The sequence below is a fragment of the Bos indicus x Bos taurus genome, chromosome 5, assembly GCF_003369695.1.
Source record: "Bos indicus x Bos taurus breed Angus x Brahman F1 hybrid chromosome 5, Bos_hybrid_MaternalHap_v2.0, whole genome shotgun sequence".
Classification (NCBI taxonomy): domain Eukaryota; kingdom Metazoa; phylum Chordata; class Mammalia; order Artiodactyla; family Bovidae; genus Bos; species Bos indicus x Bos taurus.
Window position 1 is genome coordinate 76,744,737 of NC_040080.1, and position 14,580 is coordinate 76,759,316.

General features: G+C 41.2%; 1 protein-coding gene across 1 annotated transcript in view; it reads left to right on the forward strand.

Annotated features, from left to right (window-relative positions):
- The window catches only part of MYRFL (myelin regulatory factor like), a 101,374-nt gene extending 88,368 nt beyond the window's left edge, over window positions 1–13,006 (forward strand). The window contains exons 20-25 of the mRNA XM_027543472.1: window positions 5,117–5,176; window positions 5,852–5,939; window positions 8,210–8,284; window positions 11,477–11,597; window positions 11,917–11,991; window positions 12,267–13,006. Coding sequence (XP_027399273.1) covers window positions 5,117–5,176; window positions 5,852–5,939; window positions 8,210–8,284; window positions 11,477–11,597; window positions 11,917–11,991; window positions 12,267–12,353 — 506 coding nt within the window. The 3' untranslated portion in view covers window positions 12,354–13,006. The remainder of the gene's footprint in view (window positions 1–5,116; window positions 5,177–5,851; window positions 5,940–8,209; window positions 8,285–11,476; window positions 11,598–11,916; window positions 11,992–12,266) is intronic.
- The last annotated feature ends 1,574 nt before the right edge of the window (window positions 13,007–14,580 follow it).

Below are 14,580 nucleotides of genomic sequence, written 5' to 3' on the forward strand. Positions count from 1 at the left end.
TGCAGTGAATCACAGGTAAAGTTGAAATTGAAATCTAGGTGCCCATCCCCACCATTCAACCTTTATTTATTTGGGCTTGTGTGTGCATCTACCTGAGATCAACTCCAGAAGATGCAGAAAGTGTCTATTCTGTGGTCCTAGAAAGCAGTTTCAGTACCCTAAGTCTCCTCCCCTTTGCCTATAGCCATTTTTTTAAAAAATTAGGGAAATACAGCTAATTAGGTCTTCCCTAGTGGTTCAGATGGTAAAGAATCTACCTGCAATGCCAGAGACACAGGAGACATGGGTTTGATCCCTGGGTCGGGAATAGCCCCTGGAGAAGGGAATGGCCCCCCACTCCAGTATTCTTGCCTGGAGAATCCCTTGGACAGAGAAATCTGGTGGGCTATAGTCCATGGGATCGCAAAGAGTTGGACACGACTGAGCGACTAACACTACTACTACTGCAGTGGATTTACAAGATTGTGTTAGTTTCAGGTGAACAGCAAAATGATTTAGATATATATATATATGTAATTTCCAGATTCTTTTCCATTATGTTATTATAAGATATTGAGTATAGCTTTCTGTGCTATATAGCAGGTCCTTGTTGGTTATCTGTTTTATAGATAGTAATGTGTGTATTTTAATCCCAGTCTCCTAATTTATCTCTTCTCCCCTTTCCTGCTTTTTGCCCTTTGGTAACTCTAAGTTTGTTTTCTTTGTCTGTGAGTCTCTTTCATGAGTAAGTTCATTGGTGCCATATTTTAGATTCCACATTTAAGTGGTATGAAAGACAACGGTATTTGTCTTTCTGGCTTATTTCACTTAGTATGATCCTCTCTAGGTCATCCATGTTGCTGCAAATGTCATTATTTTATTCTTATTATGGCTGAGTAGTATCCCATTGTGTGCCTATAGCCATTGAGATGTCGTTCCCACTTCAGGATATTTCTGAGGGTCTGAAGAAAGGCATTTTCCCCCCTGCTGATGTTCCATCTCCTCACTCTGTCCAGAGCACCATGTAACACCAGAGTTTCTAAATCCAACAGAGGAGAAAGTCAGGCAAATATTCGTTTCAACAGGTGTTTCTGGGGCATTTAGACCAACTACAAATTTACAAATACATTTTTCAATTAAAAAAATGTAGAATAACCCTCAGTAGGATGTGGAGTAATATCTCATAGTTCACCAAGCCTCATAACACACTTATGAGCCTCCTTTCTGAAGAGTAAGAATACTAGTAAAATAAACCAAGGGAAATTGACATTTTTGTAATATGTTGAGCTCAAGCCATTATTCTTCCTTTGGGCCTGAGTTGATTGCTTAAAGTGTCTTTCAGAAAGGTTATATCCCCTCTTCCCATACCTAATAAAAGGTTTGAGTAAAACTAACAAGTGGAAAGCAGGTACTTCAAAATATTCAACTTATATTCTGAGGAACTGAGTATGATGGAGTAGATTTTAATCTGTGGAACTAATAAATATTTAAATAGGCAACAGAATAAGATATTGAAAAGTTAAACACCTATGGGAAAATGCACCAACAGAATTATGCAGGTTTTAGGAGATTTGGTAAAGTTTTTTAAAATCTCACACAGCAAGAAACATCTGTAAGTCATGCTTACTTTGATTTGGAGACCTGATCTGAGAAGAGCCAGTGGCTGAAAGAAAATGTTTCCCTGTGTTAAAGGGCTCAGTCATGAGTTGGTTGGGCTTATTGACTTTTTCTTGGCTTGAGTCTATTTCAACCAGGGAAGAGAAAGGCATCCAAGTTGCTGTACTGGGACTAAGCCATCAGTACAGTTTTACAAGTATGCAGTATACACATTCTACCACGACAGGGTATGCTTTGGTTGGACACCAGCTTAAATCTCTCTTCTCCAGAAGTTTCTAATTTAGCTTATGGGGAGATCTCATCTGCTGATTGTGAAATATATCTCCAACTTTACAATGAAAACCATTGGGAATGTATGTTAAGTTTATAGGGAATGTTGCTAGAAGGCTCTTATAAAATGAGAGCTACTCCTGTATGACTACAGGAGAATTTACCATTTTCCAATAGCCAGCCCTTCAGAATTGAACAGTCTTGCCTCCGAAAAGTGACAAAGTAGAGGTGTTTTATAGGAGACTTAAAACTTCTTATTTCCAATCCTGCTTTGGAAAAGCCATTTTCATAATTCTAAGCTGCAAGCTCAACTTCACCTTTTTATTACCGTTAAAAAATACCTTATCCCTTCAGAAACTAAATCCTATCCTAGGGTTCTATGTCTCCAGGAATGTGGAAACACGCTTCTGTGAAAATAAGGCAACTCTGTAGTTCAGCTACCAGACTTTATAAATGAGCTGTTTTCCTGCAAATTCAGCAGGAAAATAGAACAAAAGGTAAGGAAAAAAACAGGATAGATAAGTCTGGTTTTCCCTTCTCTTTATGCCTCATTTGCCTTGTAAATTAGCCTTCTATGGAAGTAATCATAAACAAAACTCATAGCAGGAAAAGTGCTTGAAAATTATTATTTGAAGAGCTGGAATCCAGGTAATCTTGAGGCTTTTTAGACAGCACATATATTTAAAAGGGAAATAAATATTCAATTTTCTAGAAAATCAGTATATATTAAGGTCCATTTCTTCTTAAAGAGAAGTATCACACTGGGGAAGAGTCTCAGCAAACTGGCCTTGCCTTCCAGTCGTCTCACTCCCACTTGCTAATGAGATGAAAAAGTCCAGCTTCCTCATCTACCCCCAGCATCCCTCTGCACTCAGCCCCTAGAGGTTCCTCCTTTGAGTGTGGAAGAGAAAACATTTCTCTAGAAGATACATGGTTGGCTTTCTCTTCTCTCTTCCTCCCTCTTTCTTGACATCCCTCCTTCTATCCTTCCACAAATATGTATTGAGCACCACAGATGAGACTGGCATTGTCGAATGTGGGAATACAATAGTGAATGAGAGGCAGTGTTCCAAAAGCTCACAGTTGGGTGACTGGATAAGTAAACCAGCCCTTCCACTTCATGTAAGAAGTACTAACCAGGACAGACAGAGACACTCAGGAATACACACTAGCTTTGCTTTCTCGCCTGAAATTCCACATAGAAATTAGTTTCACATCTTGTTTCTTTTTCATTGCCATGAAAGCAGAACATATTGTGTTAACTTATATTTCTTATTAAATAAGGTTAATGTCTTTGTGTTTTGCCCAAAATTATACTGAAAAACATAGATATTATTTAATGCAAATGAAAGGCTGCAATAAAGAGGACATTTACTTGAAAAAAATCTGCAAATTTAAAGAAATTATTGAAAACACTTTAAAATTCTTTTGTGAGGTTAGCTTAGCAACTCACTAAATGATGGCTTTTACTATCCACTTTAAAAAGATATACTTTTTTTCCCCACAGCCTTAACAACTATTATCTGAATGGTTACCTTTTCAAAATTGCTTTTAAAATGCCTTTTTGGCTCTGACAGATCATAACCACTCCCCTGGCTTCCTTCCCCATCAGTAAACTCTGGCCCCACACCAGTGATTTGATTCTTCTTCTCAGATGACTTCAGCTCAGTTTTTACTTTGCATGTGTGCTGAGTCCATTCAATCATGTCTGACTCTGTGAGACCCTATGGAATGCAGCCCAACAGGCTCCTCTGTCTGTGGGATTCTCCAGGCAAGGATACTGGAGTGAGTTGCCATGCTCTCCTTCAGGGGTTCTTCCCAAACCAGGGATCAAACCCGGGTCTCTTATGTCTCCTGCATTGACAGGCAGGTTCTTTACTATTAACACCACCTGGGAAACTCGAGCTCGCTTTTTTTTCTGTATGGATCACATTATGCTTGGAGTTATCGACAATTCAAAAATGCTAACAGAGGTTCCCTATTCTAGAGTTTTGTTTTGTTTTTTCTTTTCTTTTCTTTTGACTGCCCCACTCAGTACATGGGATCTTAGTTCCCCTGACCAGGGATCAAACCCATGCTCACTGCAGTTGGAAGCGAGAGTCTTAACTGCTGGACCACCAGGGAAGCCCTGGAGGTGTTGAGAAAGGGCAAAAATACATGAAAGTTAAGTAACAAAACAGAGATAATAGCCCATTGGTACAGTGATCGAGAAGATATCACTAACTGGTCACCACTTTGAGGATTCAGTAATAATACACACTACAGCATAATAATAATACACCCTCCACTGGAAAGGCTGGAGCTCTGAGCTACAGTGATCTAATTCAGGATGGTGTCTTAGTCGGCTGGAGCTGCCAAAATAAAATGCCATAGACTAGGTGGCTTAAACAACAGAAATTTATTTTCTCACAGTTCTGGAGTCTAGAAGTCCAAGATTCGGGGGTTACCAGATCTGATTCCTTGAAGTCTCACTCCTGGGCTCAAAGAAGATACACAGTTGGCTTTCTCTTCTCTCTTCCTCCCTCTTTCTTGACGTCCCTGCTTCTATTCTTCCACAAATATGTATTGAGCATCACAGCTGAGTGTGGCCTTGTCGAATGTGGGAACATAACAGTGAACAAGAGGCAGTGTTCCAGAAGCTCACAGTTGGGTGTAGAGCGATGCCTTCTCTCTGCCTCCTTGCAAATTCTCTCCTCCATACACACAAGGCTTTTCATGTCCTAATCCCCTCTTGTTATAAGAATGCCACACACATTGAATGAAGGTCCATCCTAACAGCTTCACTTTAATGTAATTATTACTTTAAAGGCCCATCTCCAAACACAGTCACGTTCTGAGGTACCAGGGGTTAGGGCTATATATGTGAAAATTTGGAGGGCTTTAATTCATTCCAAAACAGGTGGCTTTTTGGAGAAGGGAGACAATAAACTAGACCTGTGAGAAATGGCATAGGGAGGACTTCCCTGGTTGTCCAGTGGTTAAGATTCCATGCTCCCAATGCACAGGGCCCAGGTTTGATCCCTGGTCAGGGAACTACATCCCACATGCTACAACTAAGACTTGGCACAGTCAAATCAATGAAAACAAACAAACAAACAAACCAATAGTGGCATAGGGACGTGATGGGCTGAAAAGTGGGAGAGAGAAAGAGTGGGGAGACATTTGGCCGACTGACAAGCTAGGCTACACACTGGGTTTCTTCTCATCCTGAGCAAGCTTTAAGACTGACAGACGGTTTCCTCTTCAACAGGCAGAAGCACATCATTCTTGGCAGCAGAGGCACAAACCAACGTTGACTGGAGGAGTGATTGTAAGTTTACATTTACTCTCTTCTTTGGCTTTGTGGAGCGAGGCAGAGCAACAACAAGCTATGAAAGCGATACTGGAGAGAGGTACAGGGACAGAGGCTGCACTCTGCCCCAAACCCCTGTGGGGGTTACAGTTTTTTGTAACCAATGCCAACCTAACTATTAAGGAAGCATTGGAAATGGTTGCATACTGCTAGGCATTGTGGTTGATCTTCATGGATTCTAATAATTTATTTGAACTTCCTGCTCTCTTCTTCTATTTTTCTGCTGTTTTCAGTTGGTTTTCTGTTTTCTAAATATATATATATATATATATATATATATATATATATATATATATATCCTTCCTTATTGGCCAGATTGCATGTCCCATTACACTGTCCATTTTCAATAAATTTCAACTTAGTAGGACTTCAGTGATTCAGGTTTTCTTTTGGACGTTATGGGGCTATCTACTGGAGCTTGGGTTTTCTTTTATTTTTTTAGTTTTCTTAAAATATACCGTAATGGCCACAAAAGCCTTCTCCCCTTCTCTCTTTATCTCATTTGAAAGCAAATGGAATCCATTTATCTAGAAAACTCTTATTTCGCATTCTGTAATTTGGAGCCTGCAATTGGAACACAATGCTCTTTTCCTCTGCAGAAGCGTTTACTTTCTCTATTTCTTCTCAATTCAGGGATTGATACAACCATCAGTTCTATTCAGATTATGGAAATCCAGCAAATAATAGATCGGCGCTATTGCAGTAGAAGCCTCCAGTGCGGGTGTGTAAGCCCCCCACTATCTCCCATTGTTTCTGGAATTTACTCAGGGCTCAGGGCTTTGGAGATTGGAATGAAAGCTGATGTTACATGGCAAAATCGATGTGTGCTTACATGGCTCCTCAAGTGGAAAACACATTTGTTACATGGTGGCCGAGGGAATCGTAAAATGGTTGGTATTAGCAAATGTCAATAAGCCATGGCTCCAAAGATTACAGTCTCCTGGTTTAAAGGGTAAGTCCAGAGCAAAAAGCTTAGGGGGCAGCTCTCAGAGGCCACATACCATAGGCACAGAGCTGTTAGTTAATTTTATAGAAAAGGAAGGCATTATTACTGATGGCTCTGAGTTACGAGTGAGCTGACATTTATATATTTTAATAACAAGGGATATCATTATTTTAATTGCTGAAAAAATAGAGCGTATCCTAACCTTTTCAGTTAAGAGGAAAAAAATCTAGGCATTGCAAAAGTTTACGGCAACATTCATCTCTTGTGAATCCCATGCGTCGAGGTAATGATGAATCTAGAAGCATAGAGGGCAAGCACAGAAGCTTCAGTAAACACACTATGCAGGTTGAAGGTATTAAGAATGGAGAGGCTTTATTTGATAGGTATTTACTGGTTTAGTTAAGCCTGCTCATATTTCAGCCTGCTAGGTTAAAGGCAAGGCTGCACATTTTGCAGACCTCAGGCTCTCGGTGCTCAGTCTTCAGTGGTTACAGCATGTTGGCTCAGTAGTTGTGGCACACAGGCTCAGTTGCTCTGTCACATATGGAATCTTCACAGACCAGGAGTTGAACGCATGTCCCCTGCATTGGCAGGTAGATCTTACCCACTGGATCACCAGGGAAGTCCTCTCAGCCTTATTTCTTTTTAAGCTTGATATAGCTTAGGCTTCAGGCTGATGGTCCTGACTTTTATAAAACAATTTTATATATATATATTTTTCATTTTTGGCTGTGCCACACAGCTTGTAGGATCTTAGCTCCCCGACCAGGGATTGAACCCATGTAGTGAGAGTTCGGGCGTCCTAACCACTGGACCACTGGGGAATTTCCTGGACCTGATTTTTGAAAATAACCTGTATGACACTTTATTATATGTTTATGACCTTTACATTCATTATCTCATTGAATTCTCACAAAATCACACAAAGTTGGTATTATTTATCCCCATTTTGAAGTTAAAGAACTTGAGGCTCAGTGAGCCTGAAAAAGTCAGAGACAGACATTAATTGGTTTGGTAGAATGATGTGATGATGAATAGTAAGATGATTTGGGTTCAAATTCCAGCTGACAAGAAGTTCATTATCCTTGCGTACCTGCTTCCCATCTGTAAGATCAGGATATTTACTACCTAAGTAGTTGGGTTTCAGGGAACCACGCAGATACTGGGAGGCACACAGCAGGAAACGACTTCTATTTATCTAAGCTTACTGTGGTAGGACAAAGTCCTCCTGATTCCAATTCACATCTGTTGCTTTTATTTTTGCTTTCTCATTTTTAACAACTCAGTTTAGCATTTATTAAAGAGAATTTAAAATGACTGGCCCTTTGCCCCATTTATCTGGTTTTATTTCTGTATATAATTCAAGGGATAGGAAGGTCATAAGAACTTGTATTAGATACAATGTGCCTTTTTGCTTGAGTTTTCATTACAATATGAGTCAAAGGAACTCCCCCCTTTTCCCAACCATCCCTCCCCAAGGGTGGGAGGAATCCCTGTATAAGCATTTCTATCCTGCGGTTTTCTCCATTACTCAATGATAATTAGGACTGTAATAATTTTACTTGATTCCATTTTTGAAAGTACGTGGTATTTCCTGCTGATGTTGTCTAAAAGGGAGTGATTTACTGTATCAAAGCAGGTAGTTATTATTTCCAGTTCTTTCCAGAGGGACTGTTTAGTTTGAGGCCTTTGCCTCATTTGTTTTCTGAAATCTGTCTCCTTAAGGGAAGTTGAAGTCATTTCCTATTGGTTTAGTTTTGTACATTTGGTGGAGGTTTTGACTTTCCATCATTTCTTGTGTATTCTAAGAAACTATGAATCTGTTTGTGGTATATTTGATAGAGTTTGACCTGAAAGAGATCACTTTGAAATTTGACAGGTATATCTCTGAAAAACATGAAACTGTGCCATGTTAAACTTGATTTTCTATATCTATCACATATAATAGAATGTTTCACAGTTTATGTAGTATTCAAAAATAGAAAAAAGACTGAATCCTTTCCTGCATATTTTGATTTGTGATTTTATTTTTTTCCCTTAATTAGGTCTGGAAATTACTATTACCATATTCCTGTTAATAAGTACACACCCACCAATGTCAAATTCTCTCTGGAAATCAAGTAAGTTCATAGCTGTAAAAGATAATTCTGGTTTTATTATATTATAATTCTGTTTTTATTATCTGACTACCAAGCCTGAGTTTCCCTCACAATTTGATTAATAATTTAGGAAGTAGAATGTTTTCAGTTAAAGAATGACGATTGGGTTGAGAGGTGGGCCAGAAGCCTGGGACCTTCCAAGCTTCTTCCAAAGGATAGAAAGGCTGTGGGTTGTATGCTCACACCTGCAAAGTGAGCCTGACCTTGGATTTGATGTTCTCAGGCTGCCGACTGCCCTTGGCTGTGTCCCTTTGAATTGGGGTGGGAGCTAGAGTAATAGCATGTTCCCTGGATGGGGGGCTGCACATTTCTCTGAGCTCCTGGGAACATTGCAAATGCAGATACCATCTACTTCCCCACAGGGGAGTTTAAAAATGGAGTCAGAGTTTGGAGCTGGGCAGACCAGGGCTCAGATTTTGTCTCCATCACTTATTAATTCTATAATCTTGGAAAAACCACTTATCCTCACTGACTACTGCTTATTCATCTATAAGATGAATTTGACATTATATCATAACATGGAGAGCCTCTGTGAGAATCAGTGATAATAATAGCAAAATTAATTACTACCATTTGCTGAGCACAGACTATATGCCAGACACTCTACACTTTACTACTGGGTCATATAGTCCTCACAACAACCCTCTGAGGTTGGTGTTTTTTTCTAGTTTATGCTTTTCAGATGGAGAAGGCAATGGCACCCCACTCCAGTACTCTTGCCTGGAAAATCCCATGGACGGAGGAGCCTGGTAGGCTGTAGTCCATGGGGTCGCTAAGAGTCGGACACAACTGAGCGACTTCACTTTCACTTTTCACTTGCATGCATTGGAGAAGGAAATGGCAACCCACTCCAGTGTTCTTGCCTGGAGAATCCCAGGGACGAAGGAGCCTGGTGGGCTGCTGTCCATGGGGTCACACAGAGTCGGACACGACTGAAGTGACTTAGCAGCATACTTTTCAGATGGGAGCACTTAGTTTAGAGAGGTCAAAAAGCTTGCCCTGAAAGTCAGAGCAAATAAGTGGTGGAGATGGACTTCCAATCAGCCCTTCCATTCGACCATCACTTTCTTGCCTCCCCAGTGAGGTGAGACCCGTAAGAACATTGCCCCGTCCTGGCACACAGCAGGCACTTCACATTATGACTACCTTTCCTCCAAAATCACAAAACTCTAATCTATTTTATCAGCTATTTTGAATAATCATGGTACTTTAGAAGACTTTCACAGAAATTATGAAGTGAGGTACTCACCGTGAAGATGGTGTTTGTGTCTCTTGATGTTAGTTTCTCCTTTGTCCCTTCCACATTTCCTCTCTCTCTTTCCTTTTTCCCTTTCTTTCGCTTTCCTCTGCCCTCCCCTCTCTCCCTCTGCTTCCCCAGCTCTGCTTCCTCCATCATTTCCTCCCATTCCACTCTGGTGTCTTCCTCTGTTTCACTCAGACTTCATACTCCTTCTTTCATCAACTTTGCTTCTGCTGCTGCTGCTGTTAAGTCGCTTCAGTCGTGTCAACTCTGTGCGACCCCATAGATGGCAGCTAATAACACAACCAACTGCTTGCCTTGAAATGGTCTTTTTCAAGCAGCTAAAATTTCATGACTCAGAATCCACCATATTACAAGGGAGAGCAAAAGCTAAGTGTACTATTCTTTAGCACTCTCTGAGCTGCCTGGGACAGCGTTTCCTCATTTGTCCCTAGCTTCGATGGAAGGAAGTAAGCTGAAGTCGTATATCCCTTGAAGTGGCAGAAGGTTGTCTTGAGTCACTGAAAAGTGGGTATTAGTCACTCAGTCGTGATCAACTCTTTGCAACCTTATGGACTGTAACTTCTGTCCATGGAATTCTTCAGGAAAGAATATTGGAGTGGGTAGCCATTCCCTTCTCCAGGGATCTTCTCAACCCAGGGTTTGAAACTGAGTCTCCCATGATAAATCAGGCTTTAGGAATCATTTTTTTTCTAACAGTAGTGATCTTAAAGTAACACATATACTCAACCAAGATTGTAGTTGTCCCAGAAATAGGTCGACCTCATCCTCCTGATGATGATTCCCGGGCCAGCCTTTAGAGAAGAACCATTCTTTCTGACATGTCTTCCACTCTGATAGCTTTGAAAGTGAAGTGAAGTCGCTCAGTCGTGTCTGACTTTTTGCGACCCTGTGGACTGTAGCCCACCAGGCTCCTCTGTCCATGGGATTCTCCAGGCAAAATACTGGAGTGGGTTGCCATTTCCTTCTCCAGGGGAATCTTCCCAACCCAGGGATGGAACCCAGGTCTCCCACATTGCAGGCAGATGCTTTAACCTCTGAGGGACCAGGGATAAGGACTGATAATTCCTAATGGGGCTCACCCCACACCCATACCTGTGTTGTCTTCTTCTCTGATTCAAATGAGACCTATCCAGACCAGAAGTTTGCAGAATTTCAAATCCTGGAAATGTCAGATGAAAGCAAATTCAGCTGCCAGTGAAAAGAGAAGGGATATACCCCAAAATTATTTTTTAAATCTATGGAGCTAAGAAGTTCTAATATTGAAATGACTTAAGTCATGAGACTAGATTTTCAAGACTGTTGTATGTTACCTCAGTTTTAGTTTTAGTCAGTTCCAGTCTACTATATAATACTGGGTGGCTTAAACCACGGACATTCATTTCTCACAGTTCTGGAGCCTGGGAAGTCCAAGATCAAGGCACTGGCAGATTTGATGTAGGATGAGAGCCCACTTCCTGGTTGATAAGTAGCCGTCTTCTCTCTATGTCCTCACATGGCAGAAGGGGTGAGAGGGCTCTCTGGGGTCCTTTTCATGAGGGCACTAACCCTACTCATCAGGGTTCCACCGTCAGGATCTGTCACTTCCTTAAGGCTCTGCCTCCTGACACCATCATATTGGAAGTTGGGATTTAGACATACGAATTTGGGGGGTGGGGGACACAAGCATTTAGTTGACAATAGTAGTCATCTGAGATTGAGTTTCTTTCTTTTATAATGAGATGTGAATTGGTATATTGGCATTCGTGAGTTTTGTGTAATAGCAGGTCTATTTGGAACTTTGAATGGGTTCCAAAGTTATGTTCCCATAAGCCCTCTTCTTCTCACGGTGTAGCCTATGGGAGCTGATAACTGCTTTTCCACTTGCCTTTTCTTTCATTTGTCTCTTGAAGCACAACAGAGCCACTGATAGTCTTCCAGTGCAAGTTCACCCTTGGAAATATGTGTTTCCGTAGTAAAATAGAGGCCAAAGGGATGGAAAGTCAACAGGAAGTCTCCCAGGAGATGACACAGGTAACAATTTGCAGCTCCTCGGCATTCTGCATTCCAGAAGTGCATCTATAGTGGTGGCACAGCCTCTGATCCTCACAAAGACAGAGATGCCATGGGTCACATGTCAGTGTTTCCCTTTGCTGACCCTGGTCACAGGAGTTGGCTCAGCATCTTCTGTGCATCCTTTGGAAGCTACAGACTTCTCCAGCAACACCATCAAGAACTGTTGCCACAAACACCTCTCCTACTGCAATCAAGGGAATGCTTTTCAGCCTGGGCTTTTTCCAGCAAAGAGTAAAATGTAGTTATGTGATGGACCTCTCTTTCATTCATTATTTAGGGGTATCAGCACATTTGGAGCCTCCCTGTAGCACCACTCTTCGACAGTGGGTACCATTTCCGGGTAGCTGCACCGGTAAGCTCTCTTTTTTTTTCTTTTCAGTAAGAAAGAAATGGACCATTAGATAAATAGAGAGGTAAATGGTGGTGGTGGTGGTTTAACCACTAAGTTGTGTTTGACTCTTGAGACCCCATGGACTGTAGCCCACCTGGCTCCTCTGTCCATGGGATTTCCCAGACAAGAATAGTGGAGTGGGTTACCATTTCCTTTTCCAAACAGATAAGTAGATAATTTTAATTACAACTAATTCTTACATTAATCATTCTCTCCCCCAACTCCCCTTCTGACAGGATTTAGCTGACTGTTCAACGGACCCTTATTTTGCTGGGAAATTCTTTACAGATTACTTCTTTTACTTCTATCGACATTGTGTGTAATTTATTCAAGTTTGTTTGGGAACTCTGCCCAAGAAAAATACTCCAATACAGTTAACAGAAACTTTTATCCTCTTGCAACTTCTCTCTACCCGTTGTAAAACATTCATGTTTATTGCCAAAGGGCTTTTTCCAGGCTTTGGCTACCAAAGGTTTTGAGACATTAGTGAGGAGAATAAAGTGTTTGCTGGAATTTGAGATACTGTAGTGTTTGATTTTGCCGTGACTATGAGGAAAACATTTCCTGGAGTAAACAGCACTGTTGGATTTGAAAATACTGTTTCTGTTCCTAAGGAAGCTGTGAGGTCAAAATGGGCAGGTTTGACTTTACTTTGTCTTTGTGTATCTCAGTGCTTTTGAGGAAAACAAAAGACCCACTTCAGCCGTGTCAACTTGGACCCACTAAACAGACTCTTGAGAATTTGTGATTTGGTGTGTGTTGGGGGAGGGGTGGGTGGTATCTGATGCTGAGCTCACATTTAGGCAAGCTATTACTATGTGTATATGTGTGTGCGTGCACTTGAACTACATACACTATAACTTGCTAATAAACTGGATTAAAAAAAATAATATCTTTGTAATGTTACTTTGTAATGTTTGATGGGTGCTAAACTTTTATGCTTACTTCTTGGAAGGAAAGTTATGACCAACCTAGATAGCATATTCAAAAGCAGAGACATTATTTTGCCAACAAAGGTCCGTCTAATCAAGGCTATGGTTTTTCCTGTGGTCATGTATGGATGTGAGAGTTGGACTGTGAAGAAGGCTGAGCACCAAAGAATTGATGCTTTTGAACTGTGGCGTTGGAGAAGACTCTTGAGAGTCCCTTGGACTGCAAGGAGATCCAACCAGTCCATTCTGAAGGAGATCAGCCCTGGGATTTCTTTGGAAGGAATGATGCTGAAGCTGAAACTCCAGTACTTTGGCCACCTCATGAGAAGAGTTGACTCATTGGAAAAGACTCTGATGCTGGGAGGGATTAGGAGCCGGAGGAGAAGGGGACGACAGAGGATGAGATGGCTGGATGGCATCACTGACTCGATGGACGTGAGTCTGAGTGAACTCCGGGAGTTGGTGATGGACATGGAGGCCTAGCGTGCTGCGATTCATGGGGTTGCAAAGAGTCGGACACGACTGAGCGACTGAACTGAACTGAAACTTTTATGTCCTCTTGGGAAGCACTGGCTTGTGACAAGTCCTTTAAATTAACCCAGACAGTCTAGGCTCAGATAAGTTGCATTTGATCTTTCAGTTGTCATTACCAGTATCTTAGGTTTTTGTTATTTTAAAAATTCTTTTATTTTTATTTTTTGGAGTATAATTGCTTCACAATGTTGTTTTAGTTTCTGCTGTACAACAATGTGAATCAGCTATATATATACATAAATCTCTTTCCTCTTGAGCTCCCCCCCGCCCCGCAAACCCTCCCATCCCACCCTCTAGGTCATCACAGATGAATGGATAAAGAAGATGTGGTACATATATACAATGGAATATAACTCAGCCATAAAAAGGCACAAAATTGGGTCATTTGTAGGGATGAGGATGGACTAAAATCTGTTATACAGAGTGAAGTTAGTCAGACAGAGAAAAACAAATATTGTATACTGCCACATATATATGGAATCTAGAGAAATGGTACAGATGAACCTATCTGCAGGGCAGGAAGAGAGACACATTGCCTTGTTTTTGTTGTTCTTCCTCTACATGCAAGAGGTTCTCTTACAGGGCATTAAGACCCATCTCCATTGTTTACAGCTGAATTAGCTTTGGATATTTCTACTTAGCTTATGGGTAGATTTGAATGCCCTTCCCAACTTAGAAGAGCTGGAAATCCTGTAGCTAGAGTGTACTAACTATATCTTTTATTTTCTGTTTTCTGATGTTTTGATATCTTAGGGTCTTGCTGACCATCATAGGATTCTAGCTCCTGAGTTTAGGCTATTCCTAGAGATAGTAAACTTGCCCACCAATGATTTTCAAATACCAACCAGCCAACCCAGAGCCCCCACCCCCAGCCACCTACTTTATCAAGTTCTCATATTTGGGACTACTATCCCCCTGCCCTGATTGCTCCAGGGCCATGTACAACTAGGGACAGCCTCTTTTGCCCAGAGCCTGCTGAAAGTACTCACACTAGCAGGTTCTAAGCCTGTCTCCCCTGCCTCACCTGTTCCTTCCATGGAAATGACCACAAAGGCTTTTGCCTACAGTTTCTCCCTCTCTTTCC